This window comes from Sprattus sprattus (assembly GCF_963457725.1).
Source record: "Sprattus sprattus genome assembly, chromosome: 17".
NCBI classification, from domain to species: domain Eukaryota; kingdom Metazoa; phylum Chordata; class Actinopteri; order Clupeiformes; family Clupeidae; genus Sprattus; species Sprattus sprattus.
The window spans coordinates 493777-519704 of NC_137915.1; the positions used below are offsets into that span (position 1 = coordinate 493777).

Consider the following 25928-nt stretch of genomic DNA (forward strand, 5'->3'; position numbering starts at 1 on the left):
TGCTCATCGCTGTGTGTGTGTGTGTGTGTGTGTGTGTGTGTGTGTGTGTGTGTGTGTGTGTGTGTGTGTGTATCCCTCTTGGATAACAGGGTGGCCTTGTGAGGTGGAGACTGAACTCCATCAGATCCAGAAGAGAAGCCAGATGTTCATCGCTGAGGTGGAGACTGAACTCCATCAGATCCAGAAGAGAATCCAGATGTTCACAGATGAGGGAGTTAAGCAATCAGCAACCTTTGCCTACTGGTCAACGTTCATAAATGCTGCTGATCTGATGCTAAGGATCCCTTCGTTTAGAGCGCCAAGCTGACTTTTCAACTTTCTCAAGGACCAGTTATGCTAAGTACTGTACATGCCAGTCTATGATGCAGAAATGAAAGCCCTTGCCTGTGAGTGTGTGTGTGTGTATGTGTGTGTGTGTATGTGTGTGTGTGTGTGTGTGTGTGTTTGTGTGAATGATACAGTACCAAGATGAACCTCTTCAGTAAAAGTCAAAGGTCATATTGACATGATGACTTGCCAAAAAACATGCTAGTAGTGTGACTGCAGGTTAATCATTGGGCAGTGTGTGTGTGAGTGTGTGTGTGTCTGTGTGGGAGGGGGTGGGTGGGTCCGTTTTGGGGATGATTTCGTCAACCTGTTGGAATAAAAGTGTGTTCATTTCAGAGCAGCAGCACTAGTGTGTGAGCCTCTCCTCTCAGTAGAATGGCCCTGGTCAGGATCCTGGTTGCTGGGGGGCTGCTGAGCTGCCTCTACTCTCTCTGCTCCTCCACTGGAACACCAGAGCCGTGAGTACATCCTTCAGCACACAGCTCAGTCCTCTCACATGTTATTGAGTACAGCCTTCAGCACACAGCTCAGTCCTCTCACATGTTATTGAGTACAGCCTTCAGCACACAGCTCAGTCCTCTCACATGTTAGTGAGTACATCCTTCAGCACACAGCTCAGTCCTCTCACAAGTTTCTAGGTCGTTTGCACTTTGTTGTCTTTACAATTCACCATTAATTCCTCCTTGTATATACTTTCTTAGACTTCTTAGACCGATGTGCTGTTGTGTTGTATTGTGTTGTGATGTATATTTTGTGTAAGTACACTGAGAGCCACTTTACCCGGAGTCAAATTACTTGTTTGTGCAAACTCACTTGGCCAATAAACGTGATTCTGATTCTTATTCTGATTCCATGTGTACAAGACATGGTACATCTTCTCATAGATTTCATCTAGATTCTGTATGGATGCTGATTTCATCTAGATTCTGTATGGATGCTGATTTCATAAGGTTCACTCTCGTAAAAATATTAAGTGTAATGGCAGGTCAGTAATAATGCTGCTATTGCTACTACTGTTATTAAGTCTCGCAATCACTCATGAAAATGATTAAACACATGACCTTCGTTGTTTAGTATCTCTGAATGAATTGGGGAGAAAAAACTTTTCCAACCAATTAAGGAAGTCTGTCTAATGCACCCCTTCTCTCTCTAGGTCTTTCATGGTGACCTTTCCTGCCCAGATGAGGTCCGAGTCAGAAGCCCAGCTCTGTGCCAGCCTCCTGAGTCCAAATGAGACTCTGCTCATGTCCATATATCTGACTCATGGAGACCAGAAGAAGCTTCTTCACCAGGAAACATCAGACAAGGACTTCCACCGCTGTTTCCACTTCCAGGTCAGTAGCTCACCTGTGTGGCAGCTGCCACTGCAATGTTGTGATTTCTGACTGACTCATGTTCAAGCTGTTTCAAAACTTGCCCTTACACACAGAATGATACACACAGTATTAGTCAGCCCACCCCTACCTAACCCTAACCCTAACCCTACCTAAGAGGTTGGGTGTATGGCTGTTTCAGGGGGGGCGGGGGGGGGGGGATTTAAGCCCGGGGTCTACTCAGAGTACAGTGACACCTCTCTGTAGCGAAGGGGAGACTCTTTTCCACCAACCAGCAGTTGCCTACTCCAGTACATCAGGTAGTTCCCCTATTGTGTACAAAATATGTCATGCAGTTGTGTAATTGCTTTGCCACTGTTCTATGTCCGATTCTCCTGTGTGTGTGAAGTGAACCGGCTCCTTTGGTAGATAAAGACTGTGATTCTCCTGTTGGTGTGTGTGTGTGTGTGTGTGTGTGTGTGTGTGTGTGTGTGTGAACAGGATCCTTTGGTAGATAAACACTGTGCAGAAGATCTTGACTTCTGACCCAAAAATGACTGTGACCCATTTGGAATAAATGTTATGAAATGAGCAGTCGATTGTGCTAACGCTAGTGTGTACTCTGCTCTTTAACAGGCCCCTTCGGTAAATAAACACTCCGTGCAGAAGGTCAGAGTGGAGGTCAAAGGGCAAACATCTCTCTGGACTAAAGAGAGTCTGGTTAAGTTCATCCCTAAACCTGCTCCCATCACCTTCATCCAGACGGATAGACCCATATACAGCCCAGGCCAAACAGGTACGTCTCAGAGCAGCACACTGACACACACACACACACACACACACACACACACACACCAGTCACATTTACTTCAGTAACATCTCCCTGTTTATCTGAACCTTCCCACAGTGCACTTCAGAGTGGTCACCATGGACACCAACTTCATTCCGCTCGATCAGACTGTAAGTCCTCAGAGTATTTCATGATTTGGAAACCTGTTGAATCATGGAGTTTTACGCAGTGACCCTTTAACCTTTGGCTAGTGAACTTTAAACCTTTAACCTTTGGCTAGTGAGCCTTTAAGCAAACAGATGTGTAAAGGCCCGATTGAACAGTGATCTTGTAGGTTAAGAGTCGTGCAGCTCTACTGCCAGGCCGTCATGTCTTCCTTCACCTTATTGACCTCTGAACTTTGACCTCTTCTCTTGCCTCCACAGTACCACACGCTGTCACTGACCGTAAGTCCACACTCCAATTCATCAGCAGAGTTTCTGAAGAATAATAATAATAATAATAATAATATCAGTCATTACTGGTATAATAATAATAATAATAATAATAATATCAGTCATTACTGGTATAATAATAATAATATCAGTCATTACTGGTATAATAATAATAATATCAGTCATTACTGGTATAATAATAATAATAATAATAATAATATCAGTCATTACTGGTATAATAATAATAATATCAGTCATTACTGGTATAATAATAATAATAATAATAATAATATCAGTCATTACTTGTATAATAATAATAATATCAGTCATTACTGGTATAATAATAATAATATCAGTCATTACTGGTATAATAATAATAATATCAGTCATTACTGGTATAATAATAATAATATCAGTCATTACTGGTATAATAATAATAATAATATCAGTCATTACTGGTATAATAATAATAATAATAATAATAATAATAATAATAATAATATCAGTCATTACTGGTATAATAATAATAAAAATAATAATAATAATATCAGTCATTCCTGGTTCAGTTAATAAACCTGTGTGTGTGTGTGTGTGTGTGTGTGTGTGTGTGTGTGTGTGTGTGTGTGTGTGTGTGTGTGTGTGTGTGTGTGTGCTCCTGTCTTTAAACAGGACAGCCGTGGCAACACCATTGGCCAGTGGCTGAACGTGACGTCACAGAGTAAGATGGTGCAGCTCTCTCACGTGTTGAACCCTGAGGCGTCCCAGGGCCAGTACAGGCTGGTGGCTCACACACACCTCCGCCAACGGAGCCACGGGTTCCAGGTGCGCAAATATGGTATGTTTGACCCATAGAGACACACACACATACACACACACACACACTAACATACACACACACACACACACACACACACACACACACACACAGCACACATAGAGAGGCTGGTTTAAAATGCATATATACAAATTGGACAAAAATGTAAAGAATTAGCTTGCTGCTTGTGTATTTCATTAAGCCATTTACATTATTGTATATTAAACTGTAAGCCTTACAGGGTGATATACAATAATGTAAATTCCTAGTATTCCTTACAGTGTAAGGTATATTAACCTGTGTATTATTCTGGGACCATTGCGTGTATCAGCTGCTCTTTCATGAAAGCACCTTGTCCAAATTTTCATTGATACTCCAACTTGCTCACCATTCAGTGGATGGGTTGGGGGTTGAATGGGGTCCTGTATATAGCAGCCATTTTTTAGGTGTAAAATACAGAAAATACAAAAGACAAAATGTTGTGTGTAATTTCAGGTGTTGGTCATTACTGAGTGTGCTTTTAGGGGTTTGGTGTTCACTACTGAGTGTGATTTTAGGGGTTTGATGTTCACTACTGAGTGTGATTTGAGGGGTTTGGTGTCTAATAGCAAGTTTTACTCTGTTCTCTGTCCCGTGTCAGTTTTACCCAAGTTTGGCGTAACAACTAAACTCCCCGAGAAGATCAGTGTTGGAGCAGAGGAAGTCACCTTAGAAGTGTGTGCAAAGTAAGTTTGATGATGTCACAGTAGAAGTGCGTGCAAAGTAAGTTTGATGATGTCACAGTAGAAGTGCGTGCAAAGTAAGTTTGATGATGTCACAGTAGAAGTGCGTGCAAAGTAAGTTTGATGATGTCACAGTAGAAGTGCGTGCAAAGTAAGTTTGATGATGTCACAGTAGAAGTGCGTGCAAAGTAAGTTTGATGATGTCACAGTAGAAGTGCGTGCAAAGTAAGTTTGATGATGTCACAGTAGAAGTGTGTGCAAAGTGAGTTTGATGATGTCACAGTAGAAGTGTGTGCAAAGTGAGTTTGATGATGTCACAGTTAAAGTGTGTGCAAAGTGAGTTTGATGATGTCACAGTAGAAGTGTGTGCAAAGTAAGTTTGATGATGTCACAGTAGAAGTGTGTGCAAAGTGAGTTTGATGATGTCACAGTTGAAGTGTGTGCAAAGTGAGTTTGATGATGTCACAGTTGAAGTGTGTGCAAAGTGAGTTTGATGATGTCACAGTTGAAGTGTGTGCAAAGTGAGTTTGATGATGTCACAGTTGAAGTGTGTGCAAAGTGAGTTTGATGATGTCACAGTAGAAGTGTGTGCAAAGTGAGTTTGATGATGTCACAGTTGAAGTGTGTGCAAAGTGAGTTTGATGATGTCACAGTAGTAGTGTGTGCAAAGTGAGTTTGATGATGTTACATTAAATGTGTGTGCAAAGTAAGTTTGGTGTTGGTGGCATTGAACTAATAACTCTGTTGATGGTTACCATTAGATAACGTCCACTGCCAAACATGCTGTGTAGGGATATCCAGGTGTTTTATCAACGCTAGCATCCACTAATATGTGTTAAGATGCCTGTGCCACTGTTGTGGCTGAGTGCCGCCTGTTAAATAGAAGTCTGTCCTCCTCAGATACACGTTTGGTCAGCCTGTGCCCTGCTCCAGGGTGTGTGTGTGTGTGTGTGTGTGTGTGTGTGTGTGTGTGTGTGTGGCTGTGTGTGCCGCCTGTTAAATAGAACTCTGTCCTCCTCAGATACACGTTTGGTCAGCCTGTGCCCTGCTCCTGTGTGTGTGTGTGTGTGTGTGTGTGTGTGCGTGTGTGTGTGTGTGTGTGTGTGTGTGTGTGTGTGTGTGTGTGTGTGTGTGTGTGTGTGTGTGTGTGTGTGTGTGTGGCTGTGTGTGCCGCCTGTTAAATAGAACTCTGTCCTCCTCAGATACACGTTTGGTCAGCCTGTGCCCTGCTCCTGTGTGTGTGTGTGTGTGTGTGTGTGTGTGCGTGTGTGTGTGTGTGTGTGTGTGTGTGTGTGTGTGTGTGTGTGTGTGTGTGTGTGTGTGTGTGTGTGTGGCTGTGTGTGCCGCCTGTTAAATAGAAGTCTGTCCTCCTCAGATACACGTTTGGGCAGCCTGTGCCAGGGACGGCCTCCATGTGGTTGTGTCGAGACGCCGATGTGGACAATACTCATGGTGGTGATCATCCTGCAGAGGCTATCTGTCTCACGGACACAACTGAAGTAAGGACCGTAAACACAGATGTGTGTGTGTGTGTGTGTGTGTGTGTGTGTGTGTGTGTGTGTGTGGACAATACTGATGGTGGTGATCATCCTGCAGAGGCTATCTGTCTCACGGACTCAACTGAAGTAAGGACCGTAAACACAGATGTGTGAGTGTGTGTGTGTGTGTGTGTGTGTGTGTGTGTGTGGACAATACTTATGGTGGTGATCATCCTGCAGAGGCTATCTGTCTCACGGACTCAACTGAAGTAAGGACCGTAAACACAGATGTGTGAGTATGTGTGTGTGTGTGTGTGTGTGTGTGTGTGTGTGTGTGTGTGTGTGTGTGTGGACAATACTTATGGTGGTGATCATCCTGCAGAGGCTATCTGTCTCACGGACTCAACTGAAGTAAGGACCGTAAACACAGATGTGTGAGTGTGTGTGTGTGTGTGTGTGTATATATGTACACAGCTGAAAAGAACTACACCTTGAACCCAGTCCTTTAATCTCAGAGTTTGTGCCAACATAATATCAAGGCACTGCATAATCATGTGGAGAGAACAGTGGTCAAAAACATAACTGTACAAACATGTTAGAGCATTGGAATAGATTTGAAATGCTGCTGCTAATAGACATCTGTGTACATGTTACCATTCAGGAATCACCAAAACACACCGTCTGAGTCTAGCGTGTGTGACGGTCTTCTTCAGTAGTTTGTGTGAAGGCGGGTCATCTTCAGTAGTGTGTGTGTGTGACGGTCATCTTCAGTAGTGTGTGTGTGTGTGTGTGTGACGGTCATCTTCAGAAGTGTGTGTGAAGGCGGGTCATCTTCAGAAGTGTGTGTGAAGGCGGGTCATCTTCAGTAGTGTGTGTGAAGGCGGGTCATCTTCAGTAGTGTGTGTGACGGTCTTCTTCAGTAGTGTGTGTGAAGGCGGGTCATCTTCAGTAGTGTGTGTGTGTGTGACGGTCATCTTCAGTAGTCTGCGTGACGGGCAGGTCATCTTCAGTAGTGTGTGTGACGGGCGGGTCATCTTCGGTAGTGTGTGTGTGTGACGGTCATCTTCAGTAGTGTGTGTGTGTCTCTTTGATCTACGCAGATGAACAGCTCTGTGTGTGTGTGTGTGTGTGTGTGTGTGTGTGTGTGTGTGTGTGTGTGTGTGTGTGTGTGTACACAGATGAACAGCTCTGGGTGTGCCTCCTTCACTGCCCGTGTGTCTGAACTTACACAATCTTCCTCTGCAATGAGACTGAGGGACATTCTTACTTTCAACGTCACCGTGGCTGAAGAGGGAACAGGTGAGTCTATGGGTGTTATATATATGTGTGTGTATTTGTGTGTGTGTATGTGTTTATAATATATATGTGTATATTACGGCATGTTTGTGGATCATAGTTAGTTTATCATCGATATGTGTATATTATATAGTAAATAAAAGGGCTGCTGGGTAACTGTGGAGTGTCTGACTCTGTCCTGTGTTCTTCAGGTATCAGCGGGTCAAAGGCAGATTCTGTCCTCATAGACTACTCCGTTGGGAAGGTCGTGTTTGATGAAATACTCACACCTATTGAGGAAGGGGCAGTGATGAAGGGCAAGGTGAGTCCACCCACCAATCAGATCAAACTATAAACACGATCAAGCCAATCAGATCACACTATAAACACGATCAAGCCAATCAGATCAAACTATAAACACGATCAAGCCAATCAGATCACACTATAAACACGATCAAGCCAATCAGATCAAACTATAAACACGATCAAGCCAATCAGATCAAACTATAAACACGATCAAGCCAATCAGATCAAACTATAAACACGATCAAGCCAATCAGATCACACTATAAACACGATCAAGCCAATCAGATCACACTATAAACACGATCAAGCCAATCAGATCAAACTATAAACACGATCAAGCCAATCAGATCACACTATAAACACGATCAAGCCAATCAGATCAAACTATAAACACGATCAAGCCAATCAGATCAAACTATAAACACGATCAAGCCAATCAGATCAAACTATAAACACGATCAAGCCAATCAGATCAAACTATAAACACGATCAAGCCAATCAGATCAAACTATAAACACGATCAAGCCAATCAGATCAAACTATAAACACGATCAAGCCAATCAGATCACACTATAAACACGATCAAGCCAATCAGATCAAACTATAAACACGATCAAGCCAATCAGATCACACTATAAACACGATCAAGCCAATCAGATCACACTATAAACACGATCAAGCCAATCAGATCCAACTATTACATGAAACAACAACAAATGGAAAAAGGCAACTTTCTGGTTCTACTCTTGTACATGTCTGTTTTGACTGTTTTAACTGATTGATCTCTTCATTACACACACACACACACACACACACACACACACACACACACACACACACAGGTGAGAGCGACGCATTACAATGGAACAGGAATCGCCCACAAGACTGTCCATCTGCTGATGCGCAACGCCCCCGACTGGATCCCAGTGGTACTGCAGAACCTGACCACAGACGCTGCTGGACTGGCCCAGTTCTCTCTCGACACGACTCCCTTCCCCGGAGACTTTGACGTCATCGTAAGTTGTCTTTTAGAGTCCTTGTACTCCGTCTCACCTGATCCCTGGATTATATATTATTATTTTTAAAATGACATATTGCTATATAAATGCAATACGTATATGTTGTAGCATCTCTTTTTAAATGGGGCTTTAGCACTCGGCTAACCCAATGCTAACTCTCATTTTAAATCCGTCCTTTAGCACTCGGCTAACCCAATGCTAGCTGATATTTTAGATGGGGCTGAAGCACTTGGGTAGTCCCATGCAAGTCACAAGGGTAGATAAGAGAAAAACACAACAGACAGTCACTGAAGCCTCTGCCTTTACTGCTGTCATGTGCCCATGAGAACGTGTTGTTGACAATATTTCCTCTGCAAGCTGAGTCTAATCGCACCCCTGTTCTGTAGGCACGCCTCTGTCTAGAAAACCACGAGTCGTATCGTACCCCACACTATGACTCCGAGTCCAAGTCTGTGTCCAGACTGAGACCTGCATCTTCACACACAGCTACATCCAGCTCTGTGACCATCAAGGCTATAGATGAACCTCTTCAGTGTTACAAAGACACACCCATCAGCATTAAGTACACCTTCACTGGGGAGACATTCAACACAGACTCTGTGGATGTCATTTATATGGTACGTGGATCACAGATTATAATATGGCCATGTAAAGTCACTAAAACAACTGCTGTGGTAAGACGATGCTGAGTTTCCTTGTGTGATGCAGGTTTTATCCAAAGGAGAGATTGTTCACCATGGCTTCACCAAAGCTTCAGTGAAGGGTTCCCAGTCGGTCATCACGGGTGAGGTGTCCTTCAAGCTGCCTGTCAGTCCTGGGATGGCCCCCTCAGTGCAGGTTCTGGCCTACTGTGTCTTACCCAGTGGGACGGTCCTGGCTGAGAGCACAACCTTCTCCACTGAGAAGTGCTTCAAGAACAAGGTACCTCAACACGGCGTGATAGACAGACAGACACACACACACACCATAACCGCACCACAGTGTGATGGAGACACACACACACACACACACACACACTCTCACACACACACACACACACACTCTCTCACACACACACACACACACACTCTCTCTCTCTCACTCACTCACTCACTCACTCACTCTAACACACACACACTCTCACACACACACACACTCTCTCTCACACACACACACACACACCATCACCTCCTTCTCTTCTTCTGTGCACCACAGTCTCCCTCACTGCCTTTGCTTTGGTGTGAACTGAGTGTGTGTGTGTGTGTGTGCGAGTGTGAGTCTGAAATGACAGTGATCGTCAACGATATTGGTCTTCAAAAAATCTCATTACTTTGCTGATTCCTTTAGCAAGTCTTCTCCTGACCTGTGGGCTCTGCGTTGCAGGTGTCTGTGCAGTTCTCTCCCCCTAAAGCGGTTCCTGGAGAGAAGAGCTCCCTGCAGCTGTCAGCTCAGCCTGGCTCTCTGTGTGGCCTCAGTGCTGTGGATCAGAGCGTCTTAATCCTGGAACCAGGGAAGCGCCTAAACACAGAGAAGGTGAAGAGTCCATGAATAACATAACACACACAGACAGCACAGTTTGATGCACAACCTCGCACTTAAAAACTAAATACTTCTGAATCCTGGATGATATGAACACATAGGTGGTATTGGATGATATTAACACACGTCACTTGCGAATAAAATCGGACAATTATACAATGATTTATTTCTGCTTTGGCTGCAGATCTTCGGGCTGCTCCCTGGCATGGAGTCTCGAGTGAGTTACGATGTGGAGGATCAGGAGGCGTGTCTTCCTGTGAGACCCCGGAGGGACGTCATGCCAGACCATTCGATTGGCTCACAGGACGGACCAATAGCAGCTTTCAAGGTTATCAAATAAATGCTACTTGTCATAGTTAACAGTGCTGGTTCGTTTTTTAAAAACGTTTTATTCAATTTAATGCATCTTACGTACAAGTGAAAAACATAAAATCCTTTGACCAGCAGTAACAGACTATACATATTCAGTAGTATTCTAATCCTATATATATATATACAGTATTTATTCCATTATGTCTGAAAGGCTGTATTGTACTGCCCTGTATTGTGTAAGTTCATTGTGAAACAAATTTGCTGTAAAATCATGAATGCATGTGAAGCTAAATCTGTGTGCCCTTCACAGCCTGGGACTGAAGACTAACACACACACAAAAACACACACACTAACACACACACACACACACACACACACACACACACACACACACACACACACACACACACACACAGAGCCTGGGACTGAAGACTATAACTAACTCTGTGTGATCTTCAGAGCCTGGGACTGAAGACCATAACACAAACACACACACACACACACACACACACACACACTCTAACCCTGACCACTGAAGACTATAACTAACTCTGTGTGTCCTTCAGAGCCTGGGACTGAAGACCATAACTAACCTGGCCATGAGGATTCCTGACTGCATACTCTACAAAGGACAGACCTACCGAAGACAATTTGGTAAGGTTGAATGACTGCATACGCTATAAGGAAGTACCAAAGGCGTTACTGTAAATAAGGTTGAATGAGTGCGTAATCCATAAGGACGTATCGAAGGCGAGATGGTTAATAAGGTTGAATTTCAGTTCCTCTTTAAAAGAGGATGGGGAAAGATCCATTTTACCCTTGACCCTTGACCCTTGACACTGACCCCTGACCCCTGACCCTGACCCTGACCATAGGCTCATCAGAGGCTTGTGTGTTTTTTGAAGGTATGTATGAAATGGAATATGATTCTGTGGACTCTATGCGTGCTGCACCTGAGATGATGCTTGAAGACACTCCGTTGCAGACGGTTCGTACGTTGTTTCCGGAGACTTGGATTTGGGACCTGGCTGAGGTGGGGTGAGTGGTCACATACGAATCGATGAACCCTTTAATCAAATCAAATCAAATCAAACTTTATTTGTACGGCGCATTTCATACGCAAAGGTAACAAAATGCGCCTCACAGTAGGAAAGAAGGGAAATAAAGGGGGGGGGGGGGGTTACAAATACTTGTAAAGAGACATAGATAGATAAATAAGTAAACGTTCCATAAATGTAAAATAGATACATTTTACATGATAACAGGGCATCACATAACGCATGTCAACAGGGCATCACATGACAACAGAGCATCACATGACAACAGGGCATCACATGACAACAGGGCATTTTGTTTTCTATTGTGTTCTGTTTGCCGGGGCCGTACATGCGTATAATGTCACCACCCATCCCATAATAGCCACATAACAGGCCAATCACCTTCAGGGAGTTAGCCTAGCTCTCTCATGCTAACCTCCAGGGAGTTAGCCTAGCTCTTTCATGCTAATAACCTTCAGGGAGTTAGCCTAGCTCTCTCATGCTAACCTTCAGGGAGTTAGCCTAGCTCTCCCATGCTAATAGCCTTCAGTGTGTTAGCCTAGCTCTCTTGTGCTAATAACCTTCAGGGAGTTAGCCTAGCTCTCTCATGCTTATAACCTTCGGTCTGTTAGCCTAGCTCTCTCATGCTAACCTTCAGGGAGTTAGCCTAGCTCTCTTATGCTAATAACCTTCAGGGAGTTAGCCTAGCTCTCTCATGCTAATAACCTTCAGTCTGTAAGCCTAGCTCTCTCATGCTAATACCCTTCAGGGAGTTAGCCTAGCTCTCTCATGCTATGTCTGCTACAGACCTCTCATGCATAGGCTTGCTTTGACCTGTTGTCTCTTCACAGAGAGTCTGGAGAAGCACAAGTCCCTCTCACTGTCCCTGACACCATCACCACCTGGGAGACTGAGGCTTTCTGCCTGTCCCCCCAGGGCTTTGGTCTGGCCCCACCAGTCCAGCTCACAGTTTTCCAGCCCTTCTTCCTGGAACTCTCCCTGCCATACTCCATCATCCGTGGAGAGACCTTTGAGCTCAAAGCAACGGTTTTCAACTACCTGCCAAAGTGCATCATGGTGTGACACTGAATCATATTCTGACCATAATCTGATTTTAGTGAAGCAAGATCCATCCATCAACAATTGCCTGGATAATTAAATGCATTCATAATTATCAATAGATTATAAGCTTATTGAGTGATAGTGTCTGCTAAAGCTTTTTGAATTCTAGTGTATGTTAAAGCTTATTGAATGCTAGTGTATGTTGTAAGCTAAAGCTAAATCTGATTGAATGCTAGTGTGTGTTGTAAGCTAAAGCTAAATCTGATTGAATGCTAGTGTGTGTTGTAAGCTAAAGCTAGAGCTGGTTGAATGCTAGTGTGTGTTGTAAGCTAAAGCTAGAGCTGGTTGAATGCTAGTGTGTGTTGTAAGCTAAAGCTAGAGCTGGTTGAATGCTAGTGTGTGTTGTAAGCTAAAGGTAATTGAATGCAGAGCTCTCTGTGTGGCTTTGAGTGTGTGTTACACATGAACCCTCTCTGGTAGGTTACAGTGACTCCAGCCCCGTCATCAGACTTCAAGCTGACCCCCTCCTCTGATGGCCAGTACTCCTCCTGTCTGTGTGCAAACGGCAGGAAGACCTTCACATGGACACTGGTGCCCTCTGTGCTCGGTGAGTGTACACACTGAATGAGCGTGTAGAGTTAAAGGACAAGTAGGTAACTATAATAGACACCAATGCAGTTGAGCTGAGTGTAACATGGGAAATTTGCCTTGCAGGAGAGGTGCATGTGACTGTGAGTGCTGCAGCTGAGCAGTCCCACACTGGGTGTGGCAATGAGGTGGTGACCGTCCCAGAGAGAGGCCGCATAGACACAGTCACACGCTCCCTCAGGGTGAAGGTATGCGCCATGAATCCTGATCTAATATTGCATTCTCCAGAAGACCAATCACGGTAGAGGATTTGTAGAATGTTCAGAGGGTCTCTAGAGCTGACATCTCTCCAATCTTAAGAGAAGTGCCTTCTCTGTTACACAAAGTACACCTTAAGCCCAAGAAATGAGAAATGATTTACATCCTGAGGTGCACACACGCCCTCCGCATAACACACGCCCTCCGCACACACACACACTCGTAACATCTCTTACTTTTCTCTTCTAAGGCTGAAGGAACGGAGAAGACTGAAAGTTTCAGTTGGCTCTTATGTCCAAAGGGTGAGTTTATATCTTCTCTTCCTGTTGTTCCTTGTCTCTGTATCCATAGTTTATGAATGTATTAATAGATTATTGTTTTCTAACAAGCACCATCCATATGTAACATTCATATTGCCTGTGTGGCCTGCAGTTCAGTTCCATGTTATTCCCACAGGGGGCGCTCTAACAGAGAAGGTGGAGCTGAAACTCCCAGAGGCTATAGTGAAGGGATCAACCAGAGCTTCAGTTTCTGTGCTGGGTACATCTTCATATAAGCAATCTGAGTAATAATGGTACACATTCGGTAACTAAGGCATATCTTGTTATCTGTCTCTGATGGACTTTTTTTCTTGTAGGAGACGTCCTTGGTCTTGCTCTGAAGAACATTGGCAGTCTCCTGGAGATGCCATATGGTTGTGGGGAGCAGAATATGGCCATCCTCTCCCCAAATATCTACATCCTGCAGTACCTCCAGAACACTAACCAGCTCACTGCAGACATCAGGGAGAAGGCCACCAACTTCCTCAAGAGCGGTGAGATGAAGTTGCTTTTCTGAAAAGCGACTTATAGTGCAGATACAATCTACACGTTCACGTTTGTGGTATTAGCGCACCGTCTTTTTTCCACCTCTTGAAGTGACTTGGATTGGTTATGAATTCCATTGTCCAAATCACATTTCCCCATCTTTGGTTGAACTGGATTGGACAGGGGTAAGGTCTGCAAAATGAATCGCTATTCCTCCCAGCCTTTAGCCACTACTACTAGCCGTTACCGTTAACCATTAGCTACTACTACTAGCCGTTACCGTTAACCATTAGCCACTACTACTAGCCGTTACCGTTAACCATTAGCCACTACTACTAGCCGTTACCGTTAACCATTAGCCACTACTACTAGCCGTTACCGTTAACCATTAGCCACTTCTACTAACCATGAGCCGTTACTGTTAACCATTAGCCACTACTACTAGCCGTTACTGTTAACCATTAGCCACTACTACTAGCCGTTACTGTTAACCATTTGCCACTACTACTAGCCATTACCGTTAACCATTAGCCACTACTACTAGCCCTTACCGTTAACCATTAGCCACTACTAGTAGCCCTTACTGTTAACCATTAGCCACTACTGCTAGCCCTTACCGTTAACCATTAGCCACTACTACTAGCCCTTACTGTTAACCATTAGCCACTACTACTAGCCCTTACCGTTAACCATTAGCCACTTCTACTAGCCCTTACTGTTAACCATTAGCCACTACTACTAGCCCTTACCGTTAACCATTAGCCTTTAGCCACTACTACTAGCCCTTACCGTTAACCATTAGCCACTACTACTAGCCCTTACCGTTAACCATTAGCCACTACTACTAGCCCTTACCATTAACCATTAGCCACTACTACTAGCCCTTACCGTTAACCATTAGCCACTACTACTAGCCCTTACCGTTAACCATTAGCCACTACTACTAGCCCTTACCGTTAACCATTAGCCACTACTGCTAGCCCTTACCGTTAACCATTAGCCACTTCTACTAGCCCTTACCGTTAACCATTAGCTACTACTACTAGCCCTTACCGTTAACCATTAGCCACTTGTGAGAAAGGCCCGAGCCGGCCATCTCACCATGTGGGATGTAGGCTTCTGGATCGTGGTTGCAGGCAGGCAGGAGAACACACAGCGCAGGAGACAGTGGTTTCTTATAAAAATACCGCGTATATTTATTTACAAACGGGACTCGAAAACCCCCAAATCATATATACAAAACACAGAGGGACTTGAACCCCAAAAATATAAAGACAAACACTAGGGTAATCACAACCCCAAAACAAAGAAACATACACTGAACAAAACTAAAGCTTTAAAACAGACAAGGTACAACTGTGTCACACAGGTTTGTCTAGTACCTTGTCTCAGCTTCTCTGCAGCCTGTTCAGTCTGTCCCTTGCACCATAATGAGGTGCACCTTTTAACCAGGTAGTCCAGGGCCAATTAGGCCCAATCAGTCCCAATTGGATCCGTCCACAGGTGCAGGGGAACAAAGTGAGAAGGGGGAGGGACTTCACCTTTTCACATTTCCCTCCCCTTCTGAAGTCTCGCCACATGAGTGGCGGGACAAGTCGGCCATCCCGTTCTGGCTCCACCTGCGGCTCCAGCTCCTGCTGCTGCTCCAGCTCCGGCTGCCGATCCAGCTCCGGCTGCCGATCCAGCTCCAGCTGCCGATCCAGCTCCAGCTCCAGCTCCAGCTGAGCCGCCGGTGGTAGGCCCTCTCCTGCCAGTGCCAGTCTCCTTACTGCTTACTTTCCACCCAGTGTCTCCGTTAGCGTACCATCCCACCGCTGCCACCAAATGTGAGAAAGGCCCGAGCCGGCCATCTCACCATGTGGGATGTAGGCTTCTGGATCGTGGTTGCAGGCAGGCAGGAGAACACACAGCGCAGGAGACAGTGGTTTCTTATAAAAATACCGCGTATATTTATTTACAAACGGGACTCGAAAACCCCCAAATCATATATACAAAACACAGAGGGACTTGAACCCCAAAAATATAAAGACAAACACTAGGGTAATCACAACCCCAAAACAAAGAAACATACACTGAACAAAACTAAAGCTTTAAAACAGACAAGGTACAACTGTGTCACACAGGTTTGTCTAGTACCTTGTCTCAGCTTCTCTGCAGCCTGTTCAGTCTGTCCCTTGCACCATAATGAGGTGCACCTTTTAACCAGGTAGTCCAGGGCCAATTAGGCCCAATCAGTCCCAATTGGATCCGTCCACAGGTGCAGGGGAACAAAGTGAGAAGGGGGAGGGACTTCACCTTTTCACACCACTACTACTAGCCCTTACCGTTAACCATTAGCCACTACTACTAGCCCTTACCGTTAACCATTAGCCACTACTGCTAGCCCTTACCGTTAACCACCAGGTGTGGGTGGCTGTGCTGAGGCTCCCCCTGCTGGACAGGTGTGTGTGGTGTGTGGATCTCTGCGGGTGGATGTTGGGCTGCTCTAAGGCTCCCCCTGCTGGTTGAAATGATGCACGCCACTCCCTGGTTGTCCTCTGATGGCCATGGAGATGAGGGTTATTATTATAATACACATTAACCACTAGGCACTAATAACCCTGTTATAATCTACAGGATACCAGAGGCAGCTGAACTACAAGCACAGTGATGGAGCCTACAGCACGTTTGGCAGAGGGGAGGGAAACACATGGTGAGTTGATCCCAAGAACTGCACTAAATCCTCTGACCACCAGGGGAGCACAGTTAGAAATACCACCTCTGACCACCAGGGGGGCACAGTTAGGAGTATCACCTCTGACCACCAGGGGGGCACAGTTAGAAATACCACATCTGACCACCAGGGGGGCACAGTTAGAAATACCACCTCTGACCACCAGGGGGGCACAGTTAGAAATACCACCTCTGACCACCAGGGGGGCACAGTTAGATATACCACCTAGAACAAAGGGAACAGGCTGAGTGTAAACATATGATGCTACTATTGGCAGAGACCTCTTCCTGCTCCAGGTCACCCTCATGTGGACATATCGGCCTTCATCTTATTGTTTTAAAAGCATTTAATGAGCCTAGCGGTGATTAGGGGAGGCACTGAGAACATGGAGGAGATGTTTATCATCTCCATGACGACCAGGTTGTTTCATCTCCATGACGACCAGGTTGTTTCATCTTGTCCTGCAGGTTGACAGCGTTTGTGTTGAGATCCTTCGGTAAAGCAAAGTCCTTAATCTACATCGATCCACAAATCATTACTTCTGCAAAGACTTGGCTTGAAGGAAAACTTAGACCAGATGGCGTCTTCCATATGCAGGGGAAACTCTTCAACAACAGAATGAAGGTACCCATATGATAATACTATCTAACTAATCAACAAACGCATTATTACATATTAGATTGGATGGATACTGAATATGACATTGGGTTTGTCCTTGTCTTGTAGGGAGGTGTAAACGACAATGTAACAATAACTGCTTACATCACTGCATCGATGCTTGAGCTGAACATGTCTGTTACGGTAGGCAAATCTGTTACTCTGGTCGTCTACGACAAACCACTTCAAGTCTATCAGAGGCTTCATTCAGATCCTACTTCTGTTGTGTATCTAGTAGAAGTCTATGGTTTCCAGTCATATTCAGAGAACTGCAACCTTGGACCAGATTATTGTACCAGACAATCTGCTTTTTACTTCAGGAAGAAACGCTGACGTTTCTCAAATCCTCGGTCAGTGACCTCTCCAACACCTACTCCACTGCTCTACTGGCCTACACCTTCAGTCTCGCTGGAGAAGAGGACCTGCGAGCTCAACTTCTCAAACACTTGGACAGTGTAGCCACCTCTGATGGTAGGAGGCATTTTACAGTGTGCCTGAAGAGACACAGATAACCCAACGCTTCAACCTGCTCCCTTTGTCTCATGTGGCTCATGTCTTCTCAGGGAGTCTCCTGCACTGGTCTCAGTCCTCATCAGAGCGAGCTGATTCCCTGGCGGTGGAGACGAGCTCTTATGTGCTGTTAGCTGTTCTCAGTAAAACCACACTGACTGCTGCTGACTTGGGGTATGCTGGCAGGATTGTCAACTGGCTGGTGAAGCAGCAAAATCCATATGGAGGCTTCTCTTCCACACAGGTGAGCCACAAACCCTTCCTTTTGAAATGTGTTATTTGTGTTTTCTGTGTCTGGGCTTTTATCCAGCTTCTGTATTTGCCCACACTGATGGTTGAGTGTGTGTTCTCTCAGGACACGGTGGTGGCACTGCAGGCTCTGGCTCTGTACGCCACCAAGGTCTTCAGCCCACATGGATCCAGCACAGTGACGGTGCAGTCAACAGGCGGGGACAAACACCAGTTTGATGTGAACCAGCACAACACATTACTCTACCAGGAGAGGGCGCTGCAGGACGTTCCTGGGAAGTACAGCGTTGAAGTGAAGGGCTCTGCATGTGCTTCTGTGGGGGTCAGTGTGAAAGATCACCTCTACTTTGTTTTAATCTATTATGGATATTCTTTTTGTGGTATTTATTCATGTCTAATTCCAAAATCCTCTTCTGTAACAGGTGGCTCTTTTCTACAACATCCCCACTCCCACTGAGCACTCAACCTTGAGCATTAAGACTCAAGCCAAGCCTCTGACCGAGGGAGAGTGCAACAAGGCCAATGGACAGGCCTTCAACCTAGACATCACAGTCCAGTACGTTACTTCTTGTTGAGTTTTCTGGCATACTAAGGTCGGATCAAGTTAACCCTTGTCTGGTTTCTCTCCCTCAAACTGAAGTTCTGGGATAACTGTCTAAAAACAGTTGTTTACTGTTATTCACTTAAAAGATTTAAAGAACATAAATGAGGCAACTTTTTCATCCTTCCTTGTGCAGGTATGATGGACCACAGGAGAGCACCAACATGGCTATAATAGATGTGAAAATGTTATCTGGTTTCACACCTGACTCTGCCTCTGTTGAAAAGGTAAGTTGTCCATCCTTAATCTATGTTCGTCTGTGGATCATCTATCATAATGGTACTGATGAAGGTTCTGTCTTAACAGCTACAGAGCAGCATATTTGTGGACCGAGTCGATAAGAAAGATGACCACATCCTTGTGTATCTGTCAGAGGTGAGAAATAAACCACTTGCACTCAGAATCACTTTCCTCACAGGTTTGCCTACAATATCACACTTGTCTCTACACCTGCTCTACGTCGACCTGATGTGCTTCTGCTTGTGTTGTATCAGGTTCCCAAGGGTTTACCTGTATCCTACCACCTGACCATCAGACAGGATCTCCCAGTCAACAACCTGAAGCCAGCAGTGGTCAAGGTGTACGACTACTACCAGACCAGTAAGGCTCCCTTATACACCACAGCAGGGACGTGCACAGGAGTGGGCTAAGGTTGCTTGGGCAACTGCCCGTTTGCCCTCCTCGACTGAAGTTGCCCCTCCGAAGGAAATATATATATTTGCAATCAGATGACGGGGGCGTGGCAGCGGCGGTTAGGGAGAGTTTAAAATGATATTGGCAAATTTTGCGATCAGATGACGGGGCGTGGCAGCGGCGGTGACAAAAAAATTATGTGTTGCCCCTTTTTCCCAAGGCAGAGCAACTGCCCTTCAAAATTCCTAAGCACGTCCCTGAACCAGAGTTACATGAAAACACCTATGAAGGATAGTGCTGTTTGCAGCAACATGACTATGAACTCTTGCTCTCTTTCTCTCCCTCTCTCCCTCCCTCCCTCTCTATCAGGTGACCAAGCTGAGGCAGAGTACTCCTCCCCTTGTGCATGAGAAGTTGTCCTGATGTATTGAATCTATGTGTGTGTGTGTGTGAACTTTGTTTTGTTATTTTATTATAACAGACAGCTGAAAAGATTTTTTTTAAATCTGTGTGAATAACTGTCAATATTATGATGAATACATCAGATAAATATACTGACAGTATTTCCTTTTTAATACATTTCAGAATTATTATTTTACTGTTAGAATTACCAGGGCTTGTATTACAGTGAAAATTCCACATATGACTGGATAAGTGGATAAGGGGAATTTGTAGAGGAGACTTTAATGTATTTCGGACAGCTAAATTGCTCTTAATAAAACTTTATATCTTTGTTTAAACCACATACACACCTGAAAAAGTTGAACACTTTATTTATACCTTCATGCTACCTAAGTTGCATAACTTTCTTTGGTATTTATAAAATATAATTGATAATAATTATAATAATAATAACAACAATAACCAGGCTTCCTCAGAATAAAATTACTTGAGACGAGAAAATCTGTTTAACAATATAAAATACAGATGTGAAACATACTTCAACCAAACATTTCACATCATTATATATGCGGACCTCTGTGGCAGCATCTGGGGTCAATGTACATGGGTCTACAATCAGACGAAAATTGTTGGTTTTGATCGTGACCAAATAATTCGATCTCGAACTCATCTGTCCAAAGAAGGGACTTCCAGAAGGCCTTTGGTTTATCCAAGTGCTCTCTGGCAAAGTTGAAACGGGCAGTTTTGTTCTTTCTTGAGAGCAGAGGCTTCCTTCTAGCAACCCATCATGAATGTCATGTCTATTCAATCCCCCCCCCCCCACACACACACACACACACACACACTCACGTAAAGAGCTTGTAATTGACACATCACTAGCCAGTCATGTATGCAGGTAGGGAACACACACAGGGACTGGAAACCCATGAGCAAGAATGAAAACCTCTGGTCTACAGTGCCCCTAGTGGCCATGTTATGTAAGGGATGGCAATGGTCCCCTAATTCCTAATTCTGTATGTAATTCTGCCATGCTTGCCCAAGGGCTCTGTTTGGACATGTATGTATACACACACAGTTATGTGTGTTTGTGTAGCCCACTGCTCTGTTTGGACAGGTCAGATGCTTCACTCACTTCACCACAGTGGGATTTGAAACTCCTACTATTAACACTGCCAACTGCATACTTACCACTGCACCACCAGGGCCCTGCCCTCACATGCATCACCTGCATCCTTCAGGTTCGATTTGATTGATGATTTAACGTGAAGCATGCAGGAGATGCATGTGAGGGCAGGGCCATGGTGGGGCAGTGGTAAGTATGCAGTTGACAATGTTAATAGTAGGAGGTTCAAATCCCACTGTGATGAAGTGAGTGAGTAAAGTATCTGACCTGTCCAAACAGAGCCCTTGGGGCAGTACACACATAACTGTGTATATACATAGCAGTATATTTTGGTGGTTTCAGAGCCATGCAGGAATGTGGCTGGCCTGAAGTCAGCGCACTGATAAAAGTCTATAACCCTCTGCTTTTCCACTGGATAGTTTCGGGGGGCCAAGTAAGGCCCCCCATGTTTTTCTCCTCTGCATCCATCCTGATGGCACACCATCCTCAGGGCCCTGGAGTCAGCCAGGTCCTCTCCACCATTTCACCTGAGTGGGGGTTTGAACCTGTGACCTTGGTGGTGTGGAGCGTGGACACTACCACTGTACCACCAGCGCTCCACTCCAAAGCTGCTACTCTGGACAGATATGTACCCCCTGTCTGTGCCTAAGTACATAAACTAGTGGCACTAAACAGGGCAAACCGTGGGCAGCCGTGGCCTACTGGTTAGAGTTTCGGGCTGGTAACCGGAGGGTGGCCGGTTCGATTTGACCAGTAGGAAAAATGTGGGCGGGGAAGTGGTCGAGCACTGCTCTCCCATGCCCACATCCACGACTGAAGTGCCCTTGAGCAAGGCACCTAACCCTGATCATCCCGGGCGCTGCAAAGGCAGCTCACTGCTCCGGGTTAGTGTGTATAACTACCCTGGATGGGTAAAATGCAGAGATAAAATTCAGAGTGTGTGTGTCACTATCTCTGCCATAAACAGTCACCAGTCACATTTCCAAACGGTGACACTAGCGTGATTGACACACACTCTTGTATGTGTGTATCTTTTATAAAACAGTTCTACTATCAATTCATTCAAAAACACCAGGTTGTGATTTCTGGCGTAAATTTCATTTTTTTTTGTATTCATTCTCTTGCCCTCCAAAACAGTTTTAACCAGGTTTTTCCACTTTAAGCATTGCCAAGAAATGGATACTGTTACTCTGCAGCCAAGTTGAGGGTATTCGTGCACGTTCATTTTTACACTCATCTGTCACTAGCCAGTCATGTATGCAGGCAGGGAACACACACACACACACACAGGGACAGGAAACCCATGAGCAAGAATGAAACCCTCTGGTGTACCGGAACCGTTGATGTGCAGGGGTGACGTCACATTCCTAATTTTATCAGTTTTGATGTGAGAAAAGACAATCTGCGCCAATGTTACCGTTTTTCTGCAGTACTGGTTCTGTAATGCGCCTTTGTTAGGGCTATTTTAATGATTTTGAAGCAATCTTTAATAAAACATTACAGTACTTATACATATAAAAGATGCAAATATGGTTTTAAATGGTGGTAAAATAACTGCTTTACCTAAAGATATAGCATAATTACATCTTTCCCGCCATCTTAGATGAGCACGCGCACGGGCACAAGTCTTTTTGTCTGTTTTGCTACTTGAAGGGACATTTGTTTAAACTAGTGGATATCAAAAACAAAAAAGAAAGCACAAACATGCATAAATAACTGCTTTATAACTTATTTGGTAAGCATTTCTAGGTAAAATAACCGTTTTGAAAATCGTACCACAGATGAGGCATATCTTGATTTAGGTCAAAACTTAGTATGAATTAAATATTAATTAAAACGAAAAAATGTGCAGTTTCACTTGGAAACCCCTTCTTATATCTTTTAGTAGGGTATAAGCTAATTTCATGCTTGTATCACTCTTGTCACCATAGGTGGTGGGCTGGACCCCAGAATTGTGAATTTAATACTTACCGTCCAGCTGTGAAGCCCATTTTTAAAGGATGGATTCATAAAAATACACCAAACTGTATTTGCTTTGTTTCCACCTTCGTTTCGTGCACATTTGGCGAACATATCGTTGTAAAGTCTCTGTTTTTTGATCTGGCGAATTTTCAGGGCAACTATTTGAGACCGTGCGTTTCAATGAGAACAAGACGTAAGCAACCTCGGGTGTCGCTGTCTGGAGAAATCTTTCTTGCTGAACCTTACCAAATACTCTTCTCTCCAGGGGAGATTGCAACTGGAGTGACATATTTTAGATAAGGCACATTATCTATAATGTGTAATACATTATTACTGAATGTTAAAACACCATTTTCTCTACTTTAAGTCTTGGGTGATGTTGCCTCATCTTTGCGTTTCCAATAATTTTACTATGGTTAAAAAGTCAATGACTTAATGCAAATTAAGTTCCCATTTAATAAATAAATTCATTTTGTCAAGTGAGTAGTACAATTTTCAAATATAAGTTGGTCAAAGTTCCTGCAGTGTGCCCATTCATGGCTGAACCTGCAACCCTGCAGAGAGGGGGAAGTGGCCAGAAATGCCCTAGAGGCTTTAAATCTGGAAGAAGACCAGGAATTGCCAGCTAATATGGCAATAGGATACCACCGCAAATGCTACATGCTGTTCACCAATGAAGCACACATTGAAAGAGCACGAAAGGGAAAGAAAAGGCAGCCAAGGACAGTGAAGGTTTGTACTCAGAGTATGATTTCCTTTTCGCCTGTATTATATGAGGTCTGTGTACCCAACAGGGTTTGAGCAAGTAACTCAAGACATTGACATGACAGAGAAATGGTGTAGATGAAACTCCTTCATTACTGAGACATTAAGGTCCATGGCTTCCACACTGACACCTGCTTGAACCTCTTCTTAGCAATCTTCAGTGATGTGTGAAATATTTAAGGCCAAACGCCCTCGACAGACTGGTGCCACATAACCTTAATAGAAGTGACCCCTGAATAAAGCAAGGCACGGACAGTGATGACTGTTATTGGATTTTATTCAGATAATTTCCAAGATACAATAAATGAACATTATTAAAAAGAAACAGTATCTCGAAACCAATGTCTTACAAAGGGAACATGCAGTATTCCTTCCTTGTGTGACGTTGATTCGCAAGTAAATAAAAGAACAGTCCACTGGCTATATGACAATAAGTCAAATTAAGCCAGGTTAACAAGATGTGGCTTTTCATGGGCACAGGTCCACTGGCTCTGCTTGATCACCTCAGGGTGGAGGTTTCTGGATTTCCCCACTCAGCTGCAATGTTTTTGTTCCTGAACGTAAAGGACTTCGTTAAAATATACTATAATATAGCAGGGGATTACAACAGGGGTGAGGAACAATTCATTTTAAATGTCATTTCAATTTTTTTTATAAAGCCCCAAGGGCCGTACTATGGATACAAAAGGATTTCCCCCCAGCACTTTAGGCCTATATTGAACGTGGTCACCTTTACAACAGACCCCACCTTCACTAGATCCCCTGAAAATAACTTTGTTGGATTGCAACTGCAATTTCAAACATTGCTTTACAAACCATGTCATATTACATGTGAAACTGCCTCACAGTAAATGCATTATGTTGGCCTGAGTTTGTTGTCTACATGTTGTCTGTGTTGCCATGTGGTTTACTTCCAGCTGGTTGCCTCATATGCATGAAAAAAAAAAAAACAATTAAAATATGAAATAGCCTACCGAGAGGAAGTGGCATATATTGCACCAGTCAGATGGACGAGGGATCTGATGGATGTCATGTGGGGTCTTGTAGCCTAAGATGCTACCTGTAGAGATATTATTTGACATAAGTTAGTTCACAGAAGTGCTACGCAGTTGTCAATGTTTAAATTGTATGACTGTAGTAATTAAGCTCGTCGTTTGGACTAACGGGAGGAGAGACTTTGTCGGAGAAAATTGTTCAGTAGACGCCTATGGCCATGTTCATATGAGGAGAGGGGATCTCGCTTCACGTCTATTGTAATCAATGTTTCACACCCTATACTGACAAAATTAACAACATGTAGCCTTAAACAGGTTTCATTTATTACAAGAAAAATATTCATGTGTTGAAATATCCACTCGAAGTTAAACAATTCTTACCTCAAAGCTGTATCTCAGCTATTTTCCAGGGGCAGATGAAGTCGATGTGTATTTCCTGGTGTGACGATGCGTGACCGAGAAACGCAATTGGTTGAAATACCCCAATCCGCGGTTTTGATTGGACGTCACGCCGGAAAACTTTGATGATATTTTTGAGAACTTAATCGTAAAATACTATTAAATGTGCAACTTCCCGCGTTGGAAACAAACGGCTTTATGTTTCTTATTATCTGGTTCAGCTTCCTTCAAAAAATTAGCTTCACAGCTGCAGGGTAACTATCAACTCGAGAACTAAGCAAGATAGACGGTCTCAGCCTAAATTGTGCATTAAGCCACCTGACTAGTGGGAAGCTCGCCATCTTGTCTGAGTCTTCTTCAAATCCAACATAAAAAAAAAAATTAAAAAAAATCTACACAACAGTGTAAATTATTTAAGGATTAGTATTCAGTTAGTTAAATCTACGCAAAGCTATACTATAATATATAAATCTACAGGTAGAAAACCAAAACTGCCTTTAATGGTGGTTATCTTTGCGCAGCCGTTAAGTTAAACCAAAATGTAATTAGCCTGCATGGCCAACAAAACACGTATTGACAGTATACATAAAACTCGGTAATAAACCCATTTTCAGTCATGCCAAATGCTTAACAACACATAAACTGCAAAACAACATATAAAATACACATTGCTGTTGAATTTCTGTCGAAGTGACATGTTTTACCTTATCTAACCAAATTACATGATTAGCTAACAGTCAACGAAAACCACGTTAGCGATACAATTTCAAACAAGTTATACTACTATACAAATACCAAACATGAAAATGCTATACATTTGAGAAATAAAAGATTGTAGTGTTAAATAAATTCTTCCACT

At 43.9% G+C, this 25928-nt stretch overlaps 1 protein-coding gene across 1 annotated transcript; it reads left to right on the plus strand.

Moving 5' to 3' along the window:
* Window positions 1–702: 702 nt before the first annotated feature.
* On the plus strand, window positions 703–19833 carry LOC308378651 (murinoglobulin-1-like; the record flags this gene model as incomplete). The annotated part of the gene is made up of 34 exons (XM_080855609.1): window positions 703–785; window positions 1481–1661; window positions 2277–2436; window positions 2548–2600; window positions 2856–2876; window positions 3534–3699; window positions 4319–4403; window positions 5776–5899; window positions 7057–7177; window positions 7366–7475; window positions 8302–8475; window positions 8865–9095; window positions 9187–9399; window positions 9841–9990; window positions 10181–10324; window positions 10876–10963; window positions 11215–11347; window positions 12198–12423; window positions 12889–13015; window positions 13123–13244; window positions 13505–13556; window positions 13711–13794; window positions 13892–14068; window positions 16677–16752; window positions 17241–17397; window positions 17500–17574; window positions 17751–17901; window positions 17994–18184; window positions 18296–18511; window positions 18612–18745; window positions 18927–19017; window positions 19097–19165; window positions 19285–19390; window positions 19793–19833. The coding sequence occupies 34 exons, from the start codon at window positions 703–705 to the stop codon at window positions 19831–19833; spliced, it is 4332 nt and encodes a 1443-aa protein (XP_080711735.1).
* Between the last annotated feature and the right edge of the window lie 6095 nt (window positions 19834–25928).